The 23,279-nt window shown below is 40.1% G+C and overlaps 1 protein-coding gene across 1 annotated transcript; it reads right to left on the minus strand.

Moving 5' to 3' along the window:
• Nucleotides 1-6,390: 6,390 nt before the first annotated feature.
• On the minus strand, nt 6,391-12,463 carry IL26 (interleukin 26). Its single transcript, XM_054514807.1, has 5 exons — nt 12,293-12,463; nt 11,860-11,916; nt 10,292-10,423; nt 6,563-6,628; nt 6,391-6,477 (listed from the first exon to the last, which is right to left on the minus strand). The coding sequence occupies exons 1-5, from the start codon at nt 12,461-12,463 to the stop codon at nt 6,391-6,393; spliced, it is 513 nt and encodes a 170-aa protein (XP_054370782.1).
• Between the last annotated feature and the right edge of the window lie 10,816 nt (nt 12,464-23,279).

Below are 23,279 nucleotides of genomic sequence, written 5' to 3' on the forward strand. Positions count from 1 at the left end.
CTCTGCAAGCTTTCTTCATCACTTGGAAATTGCTACTGGTTATTCCTTAGTGACTACACAGGAACAGAGAAAACATTTAGACTGACATGACAAAGTCTGCCTAGGAGATGTCAGCGGGTTCTTCCTGAGTGGTTAGGGAAAACCAGCTGGGCTGGCACAAACCACTTCGTCTTTCACGTGGGGAGGGAAAAATCAGAAAATAGTGGATGGTGCTTTACCAATGATCGACACGGGCTTCAAGCTTCACCTTCAGCAACAAGACCAGCAGGGTGTATTCAGCTGTTAACAACTGCTTATTGAATCTTTAGAAGAAACAAGCAAACAAAAGGCCCCCCTGCACCATGGCTACTTCAAGGAAGCTACTTCCTTCTCATCAGCTTGTTTGACAGCACAGCCAAAACAACTTGAATAAGCAGCAATGGCAGAAAGTGGAAGGAAAAGCATCCATTGGTTAATGTTAACAAGTGATGTACATCGTTAACCCCAATCTATTTTTATGTCAAGTGTGTGAAAGCCTTTTTGCGATCTTAAATAGAAGAAAAATAATATTTTATTAAATATGAAGAAACATAATTGATTAAAGGACTGTTTGAAAAGCAAAACCAAACCTGTTCACACCTCAGTATCTTAGTATCTACAATATCTACGTGCAACTTAAAACCTATATATAATCTCATTCATAATTTCTGTTTAAGTTTCATTCTTTTCTCTGCAACTGCAGCTGCTAGAAACTTTACATCCCCCTTTCTTTAAGTAGATTTTTTTTTATGTGCAAAATACAGCAACATGCTGAGACATAGGGATAAAACCCAAACACCCCAAGCTCCTCTGTTCACCCATCATCACTTCTCTTCTACACCCTTCCTCCTCAGGCTGCCTCTACATCTATACACCCTCTTCCACTAAACAGAATTAAATTTTTGTTTTCTCAGGTTTCTATCTATGACAATTCAAAAATCAGGGAATGGTAATCAGATAGCTGATATTAATTTAATATCCTAGCATAACATGTTCTTCTGCTCTTTGCCAGTTTTCTGAGGCAGAAAACCTACCAGAAGCCAGCAAAACTCTAAAAAGGTCATCATAACCTCATCTCTGGGGTGAGAAGGTAGGGCACTCTGGGGATATCCAGAGTCAATGACCAAGGAGCAGGGAGACCTGCATGAACTTTTTATGGACCCCTATTCCCTGGCAGTGCCCGTGCTGCAAGGAGAGGAGTCAGGAGCCAGGTCAGGAGTGGGCTGGTTTCCATGTCCAAGGCTTTGGACCAAAGACCTCAGTGTAAATTGAGAGGGGCCTGCAACCTTCAGAAATAATTTACCAGAAGTGAAACATCTGTGACTTCTCATCTGCCTTAATTCTGTTTCAAAATTCATTCAACCCTTTCCTTTCACAGGACTCAATACTTGCCTGCAATTTATCATTCACCTCACACAAATATTTTGTGACCAGGCAGTTCTCATAGGTTGCCTTTCAACTATGGAAACCTTCTTCTTCAGCTGTGGCTCCATTTAGCTCTGTAATAATTTACCCATCTAGAAATTATGCAATGGCCCTTCAAAGTCAGCCCTCCATCGCTCCTATCAGAGATTTTTCAAGATCCAACTGGATAAAGCCCTGAGCAGCCTGATCTGATCTCCTGGTGTGCCCTGCTTTGAGCAGGAGGTCGGGCCAGAAGCCTCCAGAGTCCTGTGAAAGCCTCATTTATCCTGTGGACCCTGTGGCTTTATGATCATTGATGCCTTTCATCAACCCACTCCATCCAAAGAACTGAAAAAAAACCATTATCCATAACATTTTGCAATTCAAACTTTCTTCTGACATATTTCACTTTATTCCATTATAATCTCCACCCTCAATTGATGGTATTCCTGTGGCTCCCTTTTCCCTCTGGCAGTCAATGCTCCTTTAGAGCAAGAAACCTACTGGCTGCCTTTATGTTTCCAAATCACTCTTCCACTGAAGCCAACAGAATAGGAATGTCAATCTAAACACTGATTTTTCAGTGAAAACAGATTTGAGGTGAGACCATTCTCCACAGCTCAGCAGCTCCTGGCAGTATTTAGGAGGGAGTAGCCCCAGGGCAGTCATTATTTGCAGCATGAAGAAGGTTGGCTGAAGATGGGAGAAGCTGTAAGGTGACCACTGCATCTGAACAGGGGCTGCTGTATCCCTCCCATTCCTGTACAGCACTGCCTGCCCAGCCACCCCTTCTCCTGGCAGCCCCACAACTCCTGAGGAGAGGATGACCTAAGTGTCTGGGCTCACTGGCTTCTGGGGGCTATTTGGGGAGCATCTCATTAATCACTAGGCCAAAAATTCGAGCATTTCACCTTTGGCCACACATCTTTGCAGCATCTCTGCTGTTACAGTCCCTAGGAACCAGTGTATGTTGTGGGCTCAAAGAAACTGTGACCAAATAGACAAATCCAACACAAGTTGCATAATTGTCCAAATACGATTCTTAGTTCCATGTTTCAGGAAACAGTCTTCTAATCTAATCTTCTAATCCTTCTAATGCTCTCCAAGGGAAACTGTCCCAGCATTTGCCAGGACTTGTTTAGATTGGAGATTAGGAAATATTCTCTGAAAGCACTGTCAAGTCGCAACCAAGAACGGTTGTCAAGCACTGGAACAGGCTGCCCAGGGAAGTGGTTGAGTCTCCGTCCCTAGAGGTAGGTAAAAGACCTGTGGATGTGGCACTTGGGGACATGGTTTTGTGGTGGACTTGTCAGTGCTGGGTTAATGGCTGGACTGGATGATTTGAATGATCTTTTCGAACCTGAACAATTCCATGATGTTATGATTCCATGATTCTATTGCTACATTATAACACCAGGGCTGCAGCTGAGGTGAGGAGATTGCTATAGACAGTTGGGCCTACAGCAGAAATTATTTATTAAGTGATAACCTCCGCTCTGAAGATTTTGCACTTGAGAGAAAAAAAAACACTTCAGGGAAATCAGAAAATTGTACATGATCTTGTATGTGATGGAAATTGTCTTCACTGACTGTTGCTGTACTATTTACATAACACCAAAACTGCATGTGCAGTTTTGCAATACTGCTACTTTCCACTAGATCAGTGTTTTTCAAGAAGTTTTGATCTAGTGATAATTTTAATGCACAGCCACATATTTTTCATTCTTGCTTTTGCAGTAACACTCATAAAATACCTTTTTTTTTCCATGTAATAAGAGTCACTGCTTCAAAAAGACCAAAACATTGTGATGAGACAAGCCACCCTAAGTAACAGTGACATCAATTAACATTGCATGGCAAATAATTTCGTTCTGAGGATTTCTGTACACTAAATTAACTTGAACAAATAATTGATAGACAGTTTTCCCATTCACCAAAGGAGAAAAGTACCTTAAAAAAGGAACTTGTCTATAGTCACATAAGAATTCTTTAGCAAAACTAGAGACTTCATAATCAATCAGTTTCTTGTTATATGCCCATCGTTTTTGCCCTGCATTTTTTGTTTCAATTCTACATTAGTGGCAATTGAATTGAAATAGTTCAATCTTTCTAACCTAACTGCATATCTATCTCAGTTTCCACTCAAGAAAACTATTTATGAAATATGCTCTAACACTTTCTCCATCAGCTGAAGTCAGCAGTTAACTGAGACTAACATGAGTCTTGTTTTCTAAGAGTGACACCTAGAGTCTCCTCTGTAAAATTAAAATGCAGTCCTTCACTTCTCCGGTTTTAAAAGGCAACAAGCTTTTGTCCATACTTATTACTTTGAATTGACAGTTGAATATATTTAATACCAATTATTTTGCTATGCTTTTGTGAAGAATCAAAGCAATATTTGTTGTTAGGTAGCCTGCATATGCCATGTATCACCACAACACTTTTGCCTTAGGTAATGCCCTTTATTTTGCAGATGCTATATTTTGGCTTTCATCCAGGCATGTTTAATTGGTTTGCAAGTGTGATTTTCACTACTGTATGAAGAGATGCATCATTCCCAGAGGTACTTTCATTTTATAGACAAGGCAACTAAAAATCCACAAAGTGTCCCAAGCCATATGGAAAATGAGGGCTGACATACACAAATCCTAAGCTTTTATGCCATAAAATAGCTTGATTTCCTTGTCAGATGAAGGGAGGCTGAGCCTTGCCACCGCCTGACCTCAAACCCTGCTGTGAGAGGTGTGCTGGCAGCCCATGCCTGCTGCAGGGCTGACCCCAGGAATGCAGTGTGGCAGGAAAGGTGTTACTTGCCCTTTCTAAAGGTCCTGTGTCACTTCATGTGTCATCACTGACTGGATGTGCAAAATTTCCACAAGAGAAGTCTCTGGCAACCTGAATTACCTGAAAACATTGCCCATGGATCTTCCCAACTAAAGGTGGCAGTTTTTCTCTTTGCAGGTGTCACTGGCTCCCTTCTGAGGCAGGGAAGCAGCAGTCCCTCCAACTCCCACAGGGCTCCAGGTCCCAGCTACTGCTCCCTACCAGCACCAAGTACTAGACTGTTAGGTCTGATGAAGGCTGGAGAGGCCATGCCCATGGACAATTTTCTATTCCATACACCAGAATTTGAACAAAAAACACTGAAACTGAAAGCAAACTTGAATTTCAAAAATTAATGGGTGTGAAAAAATCCATGAAAAGAGACATTGTGTTAATTAAAAATTAAATTACATGCTCAAAGAAGACCATGACATCAAATTTTCTACTGTCCCCCTAATTAACCATTTTGTCTTCAACTGAAAAATAATGTATTTTTCACAGCAACTCCCTTGTGTTAGACATTCCCCAGACGAGGAACTAGCTCAGACTCATCAGTGTCATCACACTAATGGTTTCAAATGCTCCTGACATAGTAGAAATATGAGATTTGAAGATTTGCAGAATCTTAGCCCCATGGAACTGCCAAACATACAGACTGGGAATTGTTGTAGTATTTTTTTTTTATTTGGCATGTTCACTGTTTAATTTGTGGTTTTGCAACCCCTCTGTATTGCTCTGTATTGTCCTCCTCCTGTTATTCAGTTCAGTTAAGTGTCGGTTTTTCTGTTTGTTACCCAGCTACTCCCTGCCAAGTTTTAAACCCCCTCCCCAGTTGTTAAGCCCTCCTGTCCCTACCCTTTTCCCCAGAACCTTCCTTACTCCTCCTTCCATTAAATGTCAATCCTGCCCCGAACCTGCCCTTCCCTTTAGAAACTTCCCTGTCAATTTTGAATGCTTCGAAATCCCATTAGTTTACTTAAACTGTTCTCCTCCCTTGAAATCCTCCATTTGTTTACACACAGTATTCCTTGCCTTGTGTTCCACCCCCAGTTCTCCCCATTAGTTAAAGATTGTATCATCCCCTGACACATCCCCCCCATTTATGAGCTGTTGTCTGCCCTCAGTTCGGAGTTCTGGGATCCTGGACTCGGGGAGTTTTGCCATTGAATAAAGTTATCCCAGTTCCACCCCAGGGCCTGTGCTGCTGCCTTTTGCTCCTGTGCCAAACCTCCACTGGTAGCTGGGATTCTGCAGAGCTCAAACAGGGGCTCTGTCATGCCCCTGTTCCCACCTATCCGGGACTTAGCGCACCGTGACAGGGAAGATGTTCGTCGCCTAGATATTTTCTCTTGGTAAATCTTTAAAAATGTGAGAAAACTAGAATTCCATCTTCATTCTGTACTCTATGAAACACATTTTGGAACCATTACCATCAACTTCCAAACTTCTCACAAATCATTTTACAATCCTAGTGAAAGTAATCCATTTATTGTGTTTTCTGAGTGTCTGATCTCATGTAGATCATGTGACATCTAAAGCTCATGCATGAGTCTGAAAAAAAGCTTTTATGTTAATTGTGTCTTTTTTATTAGGGATCAATTATTACTTTAAATTAATAATAAAGATGAGCAGTATATAATTATTTTTCTTATTTACATGTAGAATGGCTTGTGTATACTGTTATATATCTACAACCACAAGCCCCAAAGGAAATATAGCTTAGGGCTGGGATTTTTTAAAGTGATCCTCTTTTCTTTGAACTGTATTCACACAGGGTGGCACAAGCCACAGCAAGATCATGCCCACAGCACGTGGGACGTTGTGTCTGATGTGGCAGATCCCACGTTCTGCTGGTGCGGCGCATTTGGGGGCTGCCCGCAAGGCAGTGGGCAGGCAGGCAGGGTGGGATGCACAGCAGCGTGCTCTAACTGCTCCTCAGCAGCTAACCTGCTGTGCCACGTTAGTCAGGAAAGCTTATGAAAAGCCCTCTTTATGCCACTTGTGTTACAGAGGGTCTCTTTCCATGGGAGGGAGTTACTGCCAGACACATCTATCGTCCAGCTCTCAGCTCCTTTTCAGCCTTTTGGGTATTGATCCGTTCTTCTCACAGAAGCAGCAGCACACTGTCTGTCACCTCCTCATTCTTCATATGATGGTTTGTATGTAGGCCTGAATCCAGGGAAGGAGAATGTCCAGTTCATGGATGGCCTTGTAGATTCCCTGATCTCCAAGCTGTTGAGAAGATAAAGGCATTAGAAAAGAAACTCGCTACAGCCCTTGAAAAGTGCAATGGGGAGCCAGCACCTCCTGCTCTTACCTTAAGAAACACTGTCTTTAACTTTTTGACTGCAGAAGTTAACCTTGTGGATGGAGCACACGGAAGCTGAAGGATGAAAAAAACCCAAAGATGCTGATATAAAGACACAGTGATGAGGAAGAGTCCAGTCCACAGTGTGGCACTGTAGGGCTACCAGTAAAATGAGTGAACTCAGCATCATTTCATCATCTCCCAATACTTCAAGTGTGTTCTATTACCTGCCCGCTTCCTGCCAAGTTGAGTTCACAACACCCAAAATTGATACTATGAGTACCTCTAAGTTTTCTTATTAAACACTTTCTATTTATCCCAGGAATCTGTACATAGGTTGCACTTGCAGCTTTTGCAAATCATATCCTAGCTCTAAGATTCAAGGTCCTTTAGCTCTGAACCCTCAGAACTTCTGAACCTGAGAGAAGGCAAGGCTAAGGGCCAAAGACCATTGCAAAGTACAGGGAGCAAATTTGCACGTTTCTGCAAGCCCTCCAAACATGTTTATAAAGTTAATTTATGTTTTTCTCTGTTTCCCTGCCCATTTCTCCACTGTCTGACTAATTGCAGTCTGGAAGGCTTAGCTGTCTCCTCACCACCCTATCTCTGGCCACTCAGCAATGGCTACCCAAAGCTTTTCCAAATGTTTTTTTTGAGTTGCCAGACTAAGCTTTCTGAGCAACATGGCTTGCTGATCCTCAGCTACCTGAACTGTCAAAAATACATTCTTTCTGAGAAAAAAAAAGAGAAAAATTTGATATTTTCCAATCTACAAACAAGGACAACATGTTTGAAAAGAAAAAAGGCAAAGGTCCTCATCTCAACACATGAAAGGAAATAGCTCCTCTGAAATGAATGGTTAGTCCTTTTCTATCTTACATGCAGTACTTTAAAAAGGAGCACAAACATTTTCAGGTTACCTTTTGTGCTTCCCAAAGTCACCTCACATGATGAAAGAAGAAAAAAAACCCAAATCTTTAAAAGACATTAAAAGAGATCTAAATAAAAGTAAACTTTTAAAAATCTTCCAACTTGAGCTGCTCTTTCTAACCTGGAGCTTTTTTTTAATGATCTCTATCTTGTATGATACAGACTTCCACAAAATATTATTTGGTAGCAGAACTGGCCTTAAATGAGTATGTTTGCTTTAGTGGTGATGCACATTACAAACTCTTATCTTCCTGCATATACTGCGAGTAACTAAATGAGCTGACCAACAAGTTAGAGTATTGAAAACTCAGCTTGAGGTCTACAAGCTCTGCCTAAAATGATAGAGAAATATTAAAGGCTCTGCAGGGAATATATTGTCCTTCTGCACTCCATTCAAATATGAGAAAACACTTCTGCAGTGCACTACTGCTGTAGCTGTAGGAACATAAGTCTGACTTCAGAAGCAACTTCACCCTGTGTTCTCAGCAATGCTGACCAGGGCACTCAAGCAAGTAATGAGGTCAGTGGTGCTGACCTCATATTTCTGAAAAACTGAACTTGGGCCTCTATATCATTGAAAAATATTAATGCCTCCTTGTTTGGACAAAACCAAGAACTGGCAGGATGAGAATTGTAATATTGTAGTATAAAGTCTTTGGAAGTGGTTGCGAGGTAAATATTGTTAGGATTTCTAGGTAGCACATGTGCCTCTAGTTGGCCAAATTACAGCCTGAATTTGTGAAAGAATATAAGGTGAATATGTCTACAAATGTGTCACTGTTTCACTAAGTTGTATGGAGAGCTTTATTCTTGAAAGGTAAAAAATTAATTGCATAATATGTTGTCATGAAGGAAATCCCTTCTGATAAACATCTTACAGCTCAACTAGGTAATAGCAACTAAAGAACTATGTACATGGACAAATGAGTGTTAATTTATTGAGGAGTAATATATGAAAAAAATCTCAAGTTTACTTTTAGCAAAAGATCCATTACTTTCACTCTATTCATCATTTTTGTTATTCTTTCACATGGCTTTGTATTGCTGGGTTGATTAATGAATTATTGAATTAATATGAATAATTGAATTACATACATTTCAAAAAATACTAGTTTCCAGAAATGAGGTGTCTCCTAGAAAATCATGGTGAGCCATCATTTTTCAAAGAGCTGTTGTTTTTCTACTAGCAGGGACAGTCTTATCACTCTTACCAGCACGTTTTATGACCCAAAAGGTAAGTTGTTATGTTTAGACTTGTGTTGGGTAAAACACTGGCACTAATTATGAAAAAGAATGCAGGAGCTCTGAGAAAACTGCAGCATTTTGTCTCCATATAGCACAGAATCAAATGTATTACTAAGCTATGTAACAAGCTACAGTCACTGGATATTCTGAATTCAGTCACAGTTGACAGTCTAAACTCCTCAGTGGGTACTGGCATTTGTATAGAATGTAATTGTTTCTCCAGACAAAAATGTAATATCTATAAAGCATATTATATCATCTGAAATGATATTGTCACATTCAGGAATTACAGCATTTTCTGGAATTTTGACAGACACAAATAATCACAGCAGTATGATCACAGCAGACTGCTGTGAATAATGGCTGTAAATCTCAACAGTTTAGCATGGTTTGAAATACAGAACCTGAAAGCTGGTGAAGTTTTCTCCCATTAGGATTTGAATCTTTGTGCATTATGCAAATATCCCAGTTCAGTTCTGACCTCTGCAGAGAGGTCTGCAAAGAGATCTCTGAAGCTGTTTGGTTCTGCATTGCAAATGTTTTTGTGCATGTAGAACCACTGCCCTTTTCTTTCGTGCTACCATGCAGTTCAGATTAGCCAAAGTTTCAATTAATTTAATTCATTAATTAATTGACTTGCCATCCTTCTCTCACTTTATAAAATCGCAACAGACATTTGCCTGGATATCCATAGCTATATTTCACCCTAGGTCAGGCTCCACTTTCTGGGACACTGTTATTTGTGAGGACTTCAGGTTTAGGGGAGGAAAAAGGATACCCATAGGATATTTAGTTTTAAGACACACCCAGTTACTATTTGTTTACCCTTAAAAATTATGTGAGAAATGACCAACAAGTGATGGCATCATCTTAGCATCTACCTGGTATGTTAGTGAATATATGCACAGGCAAAAGTGTGCTCTAACTGCTGTCCTGTCATTACTTAGGCAGAGCTGGTAAAAGTGCCTCTTCTCTGGGGCACCTGGAGACATTTTGCCAGTGGGCAGCATCACTCTCTGACAACCTGCTCTGACTGTGAGCACAGCTAATACATAGGAACTGCTCTCATGTGCATTGTAATTGTGGTTCCTGCTCACTCATGAGACACCACCAGTTCTTTCAAAATTCAGTATGGAGGAGCAGAGATGACATGTGAGTAAAGATTACACACCAGCAGAGGGTAAGTTGTTAAAGAAGGAAAGCATTACCACTGTAAGATCACAGAAACTTGAAGAGCCTCATTTCTCCCTGTGATCACCCTGTTTCTTTGCAGCTTAGAGAGAGGGCAGAACAAGTACATGGTCAGTAGGGAAGTGGCTTGGCTCCATGGGATCTCCACCACCTTGCACACTCCCCACAGGATCACTCCGAGAGGGAATGAATGGTGCTAAACTTCCCTGGGCCCAATGGAGAAGCCCTCAAGAAGTTGGGTCCCCTGTGGCGTGGGTCACACCATGACTCTGAATCACCCTCTGCCTCTCCATCTGCTGAAAAACTGAGATGGAGCCCTTCCCTAACTTTTGAGATGGACAAAGTTAGCTTAACTCTCAGGAATATACTCACACAGGCACCCATGTTTGCTTGCAGGACCTGGAAGGCACTAATAAAGTACAACTTGTCACTTCCTACTTCAAGACGACTGAAGACATTTTTCACATAGAAGGTGAGGAGCTGATCTCGAACAGTGCAGTTTGTCTGAAAACAAATCAAGTAATGATTTGTCAAATGAACACCCCCAAAGTCAACTTTTATGAGGCTAAAATTTCAGCCTCACAAAACATGCATATTTAGAAAGTGTGAAAGTAATCAATAAAACCGTTTTTATTAATTTTATTAATTGACCTGCCTCCTTTTGTTTTAAACAGCTCAATCTGCTTCTGTGGTTTCTGAAGGAAAGGCAGGAGGGTGCTGTGCTGGCAGGCACAGGAGTATTGGTAAGACCAATCATGGTTTTACAGAACAGAAGTGACAGCAACAAATGTACTTAATACACAAACAGTAAATGGAAGATAAATTGGGGAGTTAAGTCAGACCATCTAGGTCAAATTGTTGGAGTGGAAAAATGGAAAAATGTATGTGACATTTTCCACTCCTCCACATTACTGTCCCATGCCATTTGATATGCTGTAGGGTATCCAGCCCATCCCCAACTGCTGCTCCAGAAAAGATCAGTCATCCTGTCAGCTCTGTATTGTATTATTGCCTGACCTGTAGGTTCTCTTGGACACCTAAAGGTATTTCAAACTACATGCCTATTTTTAGGCAGTGGAATGAAGTGTCAGGTGAGAGATTCCTGTCAGGAGGCTAATGCAGATGCAGATGCCATCACTCAAATGTGGATATCTGTGTGTAGGTCCCACAGACAAGTGAGGAGCCTTCACTCCCAAGCTAATTGGTGAAATCCAAGGGACATCAAAGGCCAATAGGTCTATACTTAAGGATAAACCAGCTCAGTTGGTCTTGCTGACTAGACCTCTGCATGAAGAAAACTAAAATGTCTCACACACTTAGAGTCACAATTAGCCACCCCAAGGCTTGTTTCTCACTCCCATGCTGAATTTCACTGCGAACTCTGATGACCCTCTTCCAGTGCACCTGCAGAGGGCTAAGCTCAAAGCAGCTCCTTGGGTGTCTCAACTCTCTGCAGCATGCCCAGGCTATCCATGGTGCTGCACACCCTCAGCCATGGGACAGTGGCTGTGGCGCTGGCTCTCCTGTGGGAGGTAGTGCCTGAAAGCATTCCTGGGAGGCTCACATGCAGCCAGGGCATGCAGGAGGAGTGCTACAACAAGCACACTCCTCCCTGACCAAAAACACCCTCACCCCAACCTCCCTGGCAGAGCACAACTTCAGCTGCCTACAAAGAAGTGCCTCCAGGCAGGCTTTGCAAATCCACCTCTTTCTCCCCCTAACATGATCGACCGTCCCTTCGTATCCCAGGGGAATATCCCTTTCATGAGACAGAAAAAACACTCTTCCTCCAAGCATGTGGCTTTCATAAATGTCTTTTCCAATTAAACACAAGTGATTTTTGCATTAGTTGTCATTTCTTTTGATCACATATTCCTGTTTCTATTGACCAATATAAAGTCAAAGTAAGAAAAAAGGAAAACAGGTAGTATAAATCTTACCATAAACAGCATTTTTGTAGTCTTTTTAAGCAATCTAGTGGTCTTGATGAGATCCTTCTGTAAAATATATGATAGTAATAATTAACCCGAGCAGAGGAAGGGAGACAGTTTTAAGTCTGGTTTGTACAAAACTTAGTAACAATAATATTAATCTTCATTGTCTTCTTCAGATGTAGGGTGAGGACTCAGTAAATCTGTATTCCAATCCTAGCCTAACTGCAAATTTCTTTCATGGAAAACTCATCCAGCCTCTCTATGCATCTTCTATGCATCATTTTTTCCCACCTTTACAAAAGAAGTAGCTGCACTACCCTGTCTCTCAGGACTGTAGAGATCATTCAACTCATTAAAGTTTCCAGAAGCACAGTAATTAAACTAATAAAGAAGCATCTATAAATACAATAAACTTTTTCAGTTAGTGGGATCAACTTACAGGAATAGATGATTTTAAACTAGTTGCCTTGACATACAGGTTCTCTGTCACCTGGGAGAGGAGTCCTTTTCGGCAGGTGTGTTTTCCTGTAGGTGACTTTTTGCCTTCCACAGCAAAAAGACAAAGCAGAAATAAAAAATGCCCAGATCTGAAAATAGAACATCCTTTCATCTTCGCTCCCAAATCTTCGAGCCTCTAGTCAGAGCAGCATGTGTGATGCAGCCAGACTGGTTAGATGACAGAGGTTAACCTAATTTTGTTAACCCTCAAAGTAGCTTCTTCCCCGAGATGCTCACGCAGATAACCTATTGCTCATGTGGTGGCTGATCGGTATTTTTGCTGTGCTTTTTTATACGGCTTGCTCCACTTTCAACAAATTTGACCACAATCATCTGTGACGTTTTTCTAAACGATATCTCCATATTTACTGGCAACACGGTCAAGGTTTCCAAGAAAAAAGAATTTCCCTATCATGTGAGAAGTCTTCTTTCACTTTAGTGGTGGTCAAGTGAGGAAAAGGTAGTTGAACGATAGTTTAGTTTCGCAACATGCCAAATGTATTTTGGGGTTTTTAAAATTTTTCCACAAAACCTTATGGCAGCACTTTTCTGAAAGGTAGTGGCCCAGAAAGGAAAAAAACTTTCCTAATTTACTCTGAAAATGATTAGAAAATCTGTTATCTATAAGGAAGCTGGACTGCATGGTGTTTAGAACTTCCCTGTTCAGTTTTTGAGATGGGTGTTTTTTCCAGGGTATAGCATCTATCAGGTGTTTGCTGCCTATTTTAAATTCTGTAGTCTTTTTCCAGGGTAGACTTTGCCCCAGTAGGAGCAGTAGACTGCTTAGTGTGAAAGAGAGGGCTCCAGGGAGGGCTCTGTGCAAGGACCAGGACATCCTTGGCTATCAAGTCAATTTAAAACCCCACTGAGATTCGTGGGCACTCGGAAATAATGTGCAGGACCACAGCATATCCATCATAGAGGTGATAAACATAAAAGAGTAGAATCAAATTATCACTCTTCTACAAAGGTGGTCAGAGATTGGGTAATCTCTGTCTCTGGCCTGTTTCCAACACAGCCAAATGCTGCAGGTTTCTTAGGTACCACTCCAGGCAAGATCACCCCAAGTATAGACTTGGAAATCGTGAAGTAACACCAGCCATGTGAGGCTGTCAAGCCAAGGATGGTTTTAAGTCAAATGTCAAGATCCTGGGTGAGACAACTGGCTGAGGTGTGTGCAAGAAGATGAAGCAGGTTTTGGTCTAGAACAAAATTTCCTTGATACCATTTTTGTTGGATGTAAAAGGAAGCCCTTGAAATATTCACACAGGACAGGTATTTGACTTGTTTAATGTTTCAAAAGCAACATAGAAAACTTTATACAGATCAGAGAAAGTGGTTTAAACTGCAGCTGAAATGACTCAAAGTGACCATGATCTGTTAGATCCAGCAGCAGATCTGTTTGTCCCTCTATGGTGGCACAAGTGTGCCTGTGCCCAGGATATGTGTCAGCTCTGGGAGGAAGAAAGGTGAGACAAACTGGGTAATTAATTCACTCCAGCCTCAATCCCACTGACCATTTACACACACAAGCATGCATGCAGCCTGCAGGCCAAGCAGGATTCTTCAAGCATCCCATCCATAACAGCTCTGGGAAATGCATTTTTCCACAGAACCATCTACACACCAGAGTCGCTCAACCAGTGCTCAAGTGCTGATGGGGTCCAGGAACAAAAACAACCAACAAGGGGAGGTGGTCTTAGACTTTGGAAAGTGGAGAGGATGATGGCCTGAGGCTTTATGTGTATTTTAGTGCTCATGTGAACTGTGGTCTCTATTTAAACATTCTAAATGCTGGTCAGGCTTGCCAGATGAGGTGCACTGAACCTCAGCACACATGACATGTGGGCAGCAGATTAGCCTCTTATTGCTAGTTTGTTCCTAGAAGAGGATCTTGGGTGAAAGCAATACAGTCAGAATGCAAAACTGCCTTGGTGTGGTACTCCATGGTCAACAGTTTTCCTCTAAATGGAATAAATGGGTCATGTAGCCAGTCTGTAGTGGCTTTTCATAAGAAAATCAATAATTTTCAACATCTCTGAAACTTCTAATGTTGCTGGAAAACCCTTGAGCCCACAAGTTTCATTTTGTCTCTTCTGTGAACTTCTATCACCCTACTTACAGGGCTGTAAGTGACACCTTTTCATTGGGCTCTAGACACCTCTGGATGTGAATCAGCAAATGTCTTACTGAATTGGCAAACTTTTCAACTGGATGATGTAAAAGGATGCAGGTAGATGCAAGTTCAAGGTAGCCATACCTTAAAAAATAAATAAAAATATAATAGGGCTTTCCTATCACTCCTTTCATAAAAGAATGGGGGCTACCATTTAATAGCCAATCCTATAAAATCAATTACACTTCCACAATTTTTGATAGGACGATTTGATTTTCTATTGAAAAATATTGGCTATTTCAAAAAATAGCCAATATTTTTCAACTTTTTTATGTGTAACTTGTCAGAACAAAGATAGTCTTATCTTTCTGGGTCTTGTGTAGCACTTTGTATTTTAGTGCCACTTTGGCACTCATTTATACCATAACTATGGTATAAATAATGTAGAATACCAAAGAACCAGTATTACTCAGTATTTTAAAATTATAAGAAGCAGAAGAAAAAACAAATTCAGACCAGCCCTTTTAGCAATGAAGTCAGAAAATACCTGCAAAGCTTTGTATGAGCAGCAGAATTGATGTATCCAGAGTTAGTCTGAGGACAACAGACCACACCACAAAGCAAGCTGGCTTCCATGAGTAGCCTGGAAACTGAAGAAGTTCAAGGACCCTGCCCTAGAGGCAATGGGCTCTCTCTTTAATGGAAAGTTAGATGTACACTATCAGCCAATACTTCAGGAACAACACAATTCTGGTAACACAAGTGAAGTTCATGTGTTACATCTATACAGAATTTATAAAGCTTATGACCATGAGAATGGACAAGAAAGAAAGTATCTAAGAAAAAAGTGTAAGAAAAACCACCAGAGTAGTCAGCTTATTAGATAAGAAAGTCTTGCTGATTTACCCTGTGTAGGGACTAAGTTTCAAAGCAAGCTGTGTATGACCTATGCTCCATGTGAGTGCATGAAAACAACAGAGTGATGAAGATCCTTTCTTCCCTGCCTTATTGTGAGCCACAGAGTTGTCTTGATCTACATGAGCTTATTAGATATTATTAACATTAAAGTCTCTGTGGAGAACGAACATGTACAGCTAGCACTGCTGCAAAATTCTGTTAGTCCATTTAAGGTAACAATCATATGACTGGTTGTTTTGCAGCTTAAATGGCTTTTTGATCTCCATCCACAAAAAGCCTTGTCTAGTTTCTTACTTAGGAATCTTCTCACTTTTCACAATTTCTGTTTATTTCGTTTCCTGTTAGTACAACTAGAATTAAATGTCGTGTACTTCCTATGAACATTACTCATATTTGCTTAACTGCTGCTAATGTTATGCTTTCTCTTAGGACAATACCAATTTTTTTTTGTTTCCTTATCCTGTTTGAATCACTCTGGTCTTCTGAAAAATAAGAGGTCTTCATGAAGAGGTGCAGTACTTGTCCTCAGAAACATGATTTGATAAACAACAAAGAAGTTTAGAGATATTTTACAAAAACTGAGGGTGACAACACTACTGTTAGGACATAAAAAATTGAGATACCCTAGTACCTCCCTTAGAGAGAGTAGTTTGGAGAACAGAAGCTTCTAGCATTCAATACTGAGCCTGCAATTTTCTAAAAATGGTTGTAATGAACTCATAGGTAAGCCCTGAATACCCACCAGAGTTAAATGTTTCTTGTGACCTTCTATTAGTGTAATAGGAACCCTTGGAGCTGCTATAGATTTTGTACAAGTTCTGTACAAGTACAGAACTATTATGAGCCGGTTTTTCAGGCAAGGGTATCAACATTACCCACACAAACTCAGCACACAGGCACCCAGTGATCCACTACCAGTAGCCTCAGTAGTCATAAACATCAGGAGAACAACAGAATAGCACAGAGACATGGCACCAGCAGCTACAGCTTACATACTATACACACACTGCTCTGGATAGGAAAAATAAACCTGCATAAATGAAATAAGGACAGTGCAAAGAAAATGATAATCACTGGATGTCCAGGACTGGATATCAGCCTGGTGCTTTTCCCATCCTTATGCACAGAATCCCTGTTCACCCACTTTTGGTGCCTGTCTGGGTGCCAAAGAGCAACAAAGATTTAGGTCAGAAGTGACCTGGGCAAGTCATCTTGTCCAAGAAGGGCCACCTACAGCTGCTTGTCTGGGACTGTGTTTAGTCAGCTTTTGAATATCTCTGAAGATGAGACTTCACAATCTCTCTGGTCAACCTGTGCAAATTTTTGGTCACAGTAGAAAACTGTCTTATATTCAGGTGGAATTTCAGGGATTTTAATTTTTTCCTGTTGCCTTTTGTCCTGTCACTGGGCACCACTGAGAGGAGCCTGGCTCTCTTCTTTGCTTCCTCTTTTCAGGCATTTGTACACATTGGTGAGATCTCCTTGACTCTTCCCCAAGCTGAACAGCCCCAGCTCTCTCTGCCTCTCCTCAGACAAAAGATGCTTCAGTCCCTTAATTATTCTGTGGCACTTCACCAGCAGGTCCACAAATCCAATTCTCTCAGAAGTTTTTCTCCCCCTCTATGCCTTACACAAAACTCATAAAAATTTTAAGGTATTAAGTAAAGCAGAAATCAGACTCAAACCCAGATAAGGAAGATAAACTAAACCAAATCAATCCAAAACAAAACAACCCCAAACATAATTACATTTTTCCTGCATTTGCACTCCTTTGCACTTTATGTATAACAACTTCTGAGAAAGCTTCAAATGTAAATTGCTATAAAACATGCTGTCAGTCCTCTGTCATTCTCAGGACTGGTTCAGGTGGTGGATCTCCCTGTGTTACTGGCCTGCTTCAGTGTTTCAGTTTGGTGACAGATGGTTGGCAATTATCTGTCAAGCTGGTTTTACTTCAGAAATCTGATTGGAAGGTTCAGTACATTCAGTCTTTTCAGAGATAGATTAGAGTATATTCAGCATCCATTTTGAAACCACCAAGGTACTAGAACTGAAATTTTGCATTTGTGCACAGAAATAGACAACAAATAAAAAAATAGTTTTCTAAGCAGTAGCAGTTTTTATTGCCAACTGCTTCAGAAAAATGCTCAGTGCTATTTGAGTAATAGTCAAGATACATCTTAAATGTCCAGTTATGTAGTCAAAATTAGTAATCACTTTCTGGTTGGACAAGGAGTTGAATTTTATATAAAACCTTTATGTGTATAGCCTTTACTAGTCACACACATGTAGTCTTGCATTTGAGAATAGAGATTATGAGAGAAAGAGATATGAAAAAATGTTTGAGCATCGTTCCCATCAACCAGTCAAGAGATCTCATTTAGCAACAACGATTCAATCCCCAAACTCTTTAGAAAACATTTGTTTGCCACCACAAAACTCACAGTAGGAAATCCCTGCACAGCAGTATTTCTGCAGAGTGTACAGATGTGCCCAGCAATAACAGCTCAGCCTTCCCACGTGGGGACGTGGCCAATCCACACTCCTTGTCGTCTCTTGTGACATACAGGAGTGTTCAAAAGTCTGTGACCTGCTTTCTCTTGTAATGTCGTCATGGCATTAATAAAAGGTTGCACTAAAATTACAAAAGGAAAAAGCCAACCTCATGGAAACCTGGGTCTAGTTCTGGGGGAGGATGTCCACAGCTGCTGGGTTGGTAGAAGTGTGTCAGTTTGCACGGCACAACTCTTGTCCTGGAAAGCTTGTCCTCCTACTTTTGTGCACCATCTTTTCAGTTTTCTCTCTCCCCACAATCTTTTTTAACCTTCATTCTTGCTTCTTTTTTCAAAATATTTTTAAAGTCCTTTTTCCCCTCTGTTCTCTTAACCCAGGACATTCCTGAGTGTCTTGGCAATGCCAGCACAGGCTGCCCATACAGCTCTATGTGTTACACCACCTGGGAGTTGGGCTGCAAGACTGGCATTGAATCTCTCAGCTGACATGCCCATGCTAATGACAGGCAATAAATTGAACCACAATATGAAAAATCACTTTCTTTTCTTTCTTTTCTTTTTTTCTTTTTTCTTTTTTTGTAAGAATGGTCCTTCATTAAAAACAAACAAACAAACAAACAAACAAACAAACAAAAACCCTATGTAGGAAATATTGCTTGCAATGAGAATACTTGCACTTCAGTAAAGAAGTGAAGTCATCCATTTGGTTTGGAGCTAAAGTTTTTCTGCTTACTGAAAGCTGAATCCTAGCTTTAGTCAGGCAGTTTTGAACAACAAAGAAAATCTCCTGCACACGAAAATGTAAAAAACTTGCCATGTCATCTCTCAGGTCAGCTCCCTCACAAGTGAGATTTGCTCCAAAATCCTTGCCTCTGTTGGACTCTCCCACAGGACATCTGCCACCTTGAATCCCCAGTGTACAAGCACAGAACAAAAGCTAGAGAAGCAGCAGTGCAGCAAGCAACAAAGTGATTTCCCTGAGGGATTTTCTGTTTGGGAGTGCTGTTCTCCTCTAGTGAACTTAAACCCACTGGCAATAAATGTGCTTCCCTCTGTTTTCTTCCCTCAGAAGCATCCTTGATCCCTTCAGTCAGAGGCTGCTGCAAGGGAACCATCTCCCCAGCACCTTCATGGCTTCAGACTTTCCACTTCCCACTGTGCATCTTCCTTCTTTGTGAAGTGCTGCTTCCAATGAACTCCATCAGTAGAGGCACTTCTGGGAGAAATTTACTTATTTAATTATCAGATATGGTCACATCTGGCACTCTTTGCTAGAAAATATATAGAAGACAAATAATGATTTATTTATGAGAAGTTCCAAAGCATGTAGAATCCCATGGCACAGGTCATTAGAGAGGTACCTGATGGTGCTGTAAAAGAAGAGTTTCTTTTGGCAGGATTTATAAAATAGAGACTGCATTGTAAACACTCCTAAAAGTTATAGAAAAATAAAATATCACAAAAAATAACTAGAAAAAAAGAAAGAAAAATGCCACAGATGTCAAAATATCCATTGAAATTTTCACTTTAGATCAGGAAACTTTTGATGATTTTTCCAATTAAAACAACAGAAAAACTTTATTTAGAAACTCAGGAAATTTATTTTAGAAACCTAAGAAACTTTCTAAGAAAGTTGAGTACTGGTTATATCTAATTCTGGATAATTGTTGGTTTGGAGTTTCACTCTTTAGTCTGTTTCCAGGGTCTACTATTTACTTAGTGTGTAGCACAATATGTGAACACATGCACAACACTTAAAATTACAGAAATCTTTTAATAGATACTTCCTTTAAGAGTTTCTTGAACAAAAGAGAAATATTATATCTCTTAATATTTGTAGATTTAGTAGAGCTTTTAGAGAATCCTTATATGCAAAGTTAAAGTTACAGACCTCAGCACTGACTTTGCAAACTCCCATACATCCAATTCATATTGTAACTGTGACAAAAGTTTAAATCATGTCATACTTGTAGGAGTGAAGCAAAATGAATTAGTAAGTCCTTAGTGTTCTCCATATGAAAACAGCTACTTTTAACTTTTTAAGCTATGGTTTGCAGAGAACAATGAATGGACACTTTTTTGTGGTTTTTTTTTTTTTTTTTAATGTAATATCAGTGCTGGGCTTACCAGCTTTTGAGTTTCCAGAAGAAAATCACTCTTGTGTAGAAAAGCAGAAAAACATTTTTTAAATCAAGTTAAAATGACCTTTCAAACTTAATAAAATCTTCAAAGATACCATTTGCTACAAAGAATAAAAACTAAAAAAAATCCTTTGCCATATTTTTTTCTGATTATTTGTATTACTTAAATCAACAAAAAGAGGTTAATTCTATAGTTCACAGTGTGGACTGGAAAAATCACATGGCAGCCTTGATTTTAATTACTTTTTCCCATCTGTACAAATTTTCAGTACTTGTACCTATTTGTGAAGAAGCTTTTATCAGTTCCAAATACACATGGGTTGAGAAAGGTTTCCTCACATTTCCAGGCTTAGGTTAGATTATCTGAAAGCAATTTTTGCACATGAGAATTCCTTTTCTTGAAAAAAAGGCATTTTTGTGCCAAATTTTGCTTTGTTTAGCTCCATAAAAACCACATTTGTTGCCTTGATCTTCAGACAACATGATTCAAAACTCTCAGATAAGCCCTTCAAAGTATTCTAGGTCTGAAATGTTTGCCCAAACCTCTGAACATATAAAAGTTTATTTTTATTATTCTGTTGCTTTGGGAAAGCAAACATTTTATTTATCACAATATCATAACATTTTATTTATGTGCTATTTATATGGCAAGGAACAGAAGGTAATTTATCAATCTCTCTTATCTCGGTTCTGATAATGAGGTTACAGTATAAGCCTAAGCCTACCAGCCAAAACTTCATACTGCAGGTCTAATAAATTCTCTGATTTACTCTTCAGCAGTGTAGAAAAAAATGAGTTGCTCCTGTCTTCCTATTTTCAGAGAAACATCACATATTCACCTCCCTTAAAAACATTCTCTCTTATTTATTCATTTCCAGTGACACTGGGTTACCAACAGAAAGTGAAGTCCATAACTGCAAGTACTAATGGAAAACAGTTAGGAACTGAAAACTGAAATCTAGTGCAGTTACGTTCTTACTGCTGAAACATTTCCAAAGTAAAATGGCACAGAAAAAGCTTCTTCATTCTGGTTCTTCCACTTGCCCTTAGCTTGACCCATGGGCACCACACCAAGCGTGGGATATGCAAGGCCCAGCCACAGCCCCGAGGCTGGGTGCTGAGTCTGAGCTCGGTGTTGGGTCTGAGCTCATCACACATCACACATCACATGTCACACATCGCATGTCACACATCGCATGTCACACATCACACATCACACATCACACATCACACATCACATATAACACATCACACGTCACATGTCACGTGTCACATGTCACACATCACACATCACACATCACACGTCACATACCACACGTCACACATCATATGGCACATATAACAAACACATCACACATCACATGTCGCGTGTCACACGTCACATCACACATCACACACCACACACCACACGTCACACACATCACACAGGCTGATGGAGGCACCAGGCTCCCCGCGCCTGCCAGCCCTGCTGCTGACAGGGCTAGGGACGGGCTCTGCCCGTGGGCAGCAGCGCAGCTCTGCTAGCTGGCTTTCTGGCACCAAAGCTAGGGCAGATGACTCATATAAGGCTACTATCAAAATGAGGAGAATATGTGCTGCTTTAGCAATTTGCAGGATCAGAGTCTTGGTCACTGATTTGTTTTGAGTTCCCGGAAATCCAAGTCGGGTAAGAACTGAATCATTGGCAGATATTAAATGAGGGCATGGTGACAACACTGAGCAGCTCCCTGTTTTGGAGGCTGCAAGCTCACATGCCAAGTTAAACCAGATATCTCATGTGCAAGCAACTGTCCTGCATTTTCTGAGCCACACGTGGTTCCCATCAAGCCAAGATGCTTTCCTAAACTGAATTGAACCTCTATCACACAGAGGAGAAATGCATACAGTGTTGATATTCACATTAATGACTACAAACCAGTAATATTTTTTGCCAAATGCTGTCCTTGACAAACAAGCACACTCTCTTTTTGAGCTGTCAAAGTAAAACTAAGCCCAGAGCTGATAACATCCCCAGATCTGGTAATATCTACCTTAAATCTTAGTCACACCATTTATTTATTTGGTCACAACATAAGAAAAATAGAGAATCTGGAATTTCTTTCCCTATTCAAAACTGTCAGGACTCACATTATAAAGGATAACTCCTGAAGGAGAAAACCTGGTCAAACCAGAAACTTTACAGATGTTTCTGGTAAGAAGTAGGACAAGGTCTGGGTATTTTTAGACCAACAATAAATACAAGGTCACTGCAAAGACAAGCAGCATCTAAACTTTATTTTGGAACCTCTGCTTCTCAAACAAGTGTTAATACAAGATTTTCATGAAAAAGCCTTTTATCAGAACAGTCCAAATCATCACTTCCATTATCTATGTTGAAACCTTTCTTTTTAATTTTTTTTTTTTGGTAATAGAATTGACCCTATAAATACACAAACAAGTCTTACACCCTTTGGAGTCAATAGGAGCTTATTTTCTACCTTCTGTGGAGCAGGACCAGACACAGGACGAACTGATCCATTGGGGAGCTCTTACATCACAAGGCCTAATCAGAAAGTCAATCTTCATGATTGCACAGCTTTTAGACTTTACCACAGATGCATGATTGCCCCATTCTTTTCACTTCTTAAGGAACATCATCACTATTCTTTAAATGTGCAGTAGGAGTCAGAAATCTTTCTTTTGGAAAAAACTGTAGAATAAAGAGAACTTTAAATTGATGCAATTCTGCAGTTTTTGGAAATCAACATCACTTTGCATTCAGTCATTTGAAACTAGGGCTACAATTTCCAGGGGAAAAGCCTTACTGGTTCTTGAAGAAACAACCATAAAACAGTTTCAAGTAAGTCAGTTAAATACATATTCATGAGTCTGCTTTTTTTCAAAATATTTTTATCCATGCTGCCCATAGCTGAAGACAAAATATTTTTAGTTTAGAAGATAGCCCTATTTTTTTTTAATCAAACTTGGATAAGAAAAATGGCCAGATCCTGGAAATATTAAATGCTGTGCTTCAATCCTTCATACTGGAAAAATATTTACATTTGGGTCCCATGAGCTAGTTTCCTGAGGATAAATGGTTCTTCTCAATATAATTTTTACTTTAATTTCTCCTTAGGGGAGGAAAGAGGTAGGAATCTTTTCTTTTCAAACCATTCATCATTGAATTCCAAATTAAACTATAGAAATCGATATATGTGTACTTGCCAGGAATTTGTAATATAAAGGTTAACAGAGAGAGTG

The sequence above is a fragment of the Molothrus ater genome, chromosome 5 (genome assembly GCF_012460135.2).
Source record: "Molothrus ater isolate BHLD 08-10-18 breed brown headed cowbird chromosome 5, BPBGC_Mater_1.1, whole genome shotgun sequence".
Lineage (NCBI taxonomy): Eukaryota > Metazoa > Chordata > Aves > Passeriformes > Icteridae > Molothrus > Molothrus ater.

Excerpts from the sequence above, each read along its gene's own strand:
- IL26 (XM_054514807.1), bottom strand. The coding sequence starts at position 12,463 with ATGAAAGGATGTTCTATTTTCAGATCTGGGCATTTTTTATTTCTGCTT. Across the intron at positions 6,629-10,291 it reads AAGCAAACATGGGTGCCTGT|CTTCCGTGTGCTCCATCCAC; the intron begins GTGAGTATATTC and ends TTCATCCTTCAG. Across the intron at positions 6,478-6,562 it reads TAAAGACAGTGTTTCTTAAG|CTTGGAGATCAGGGAATCTA; the intron begins GTAAGAGCAGGA and ends TCTTCTCAACAG.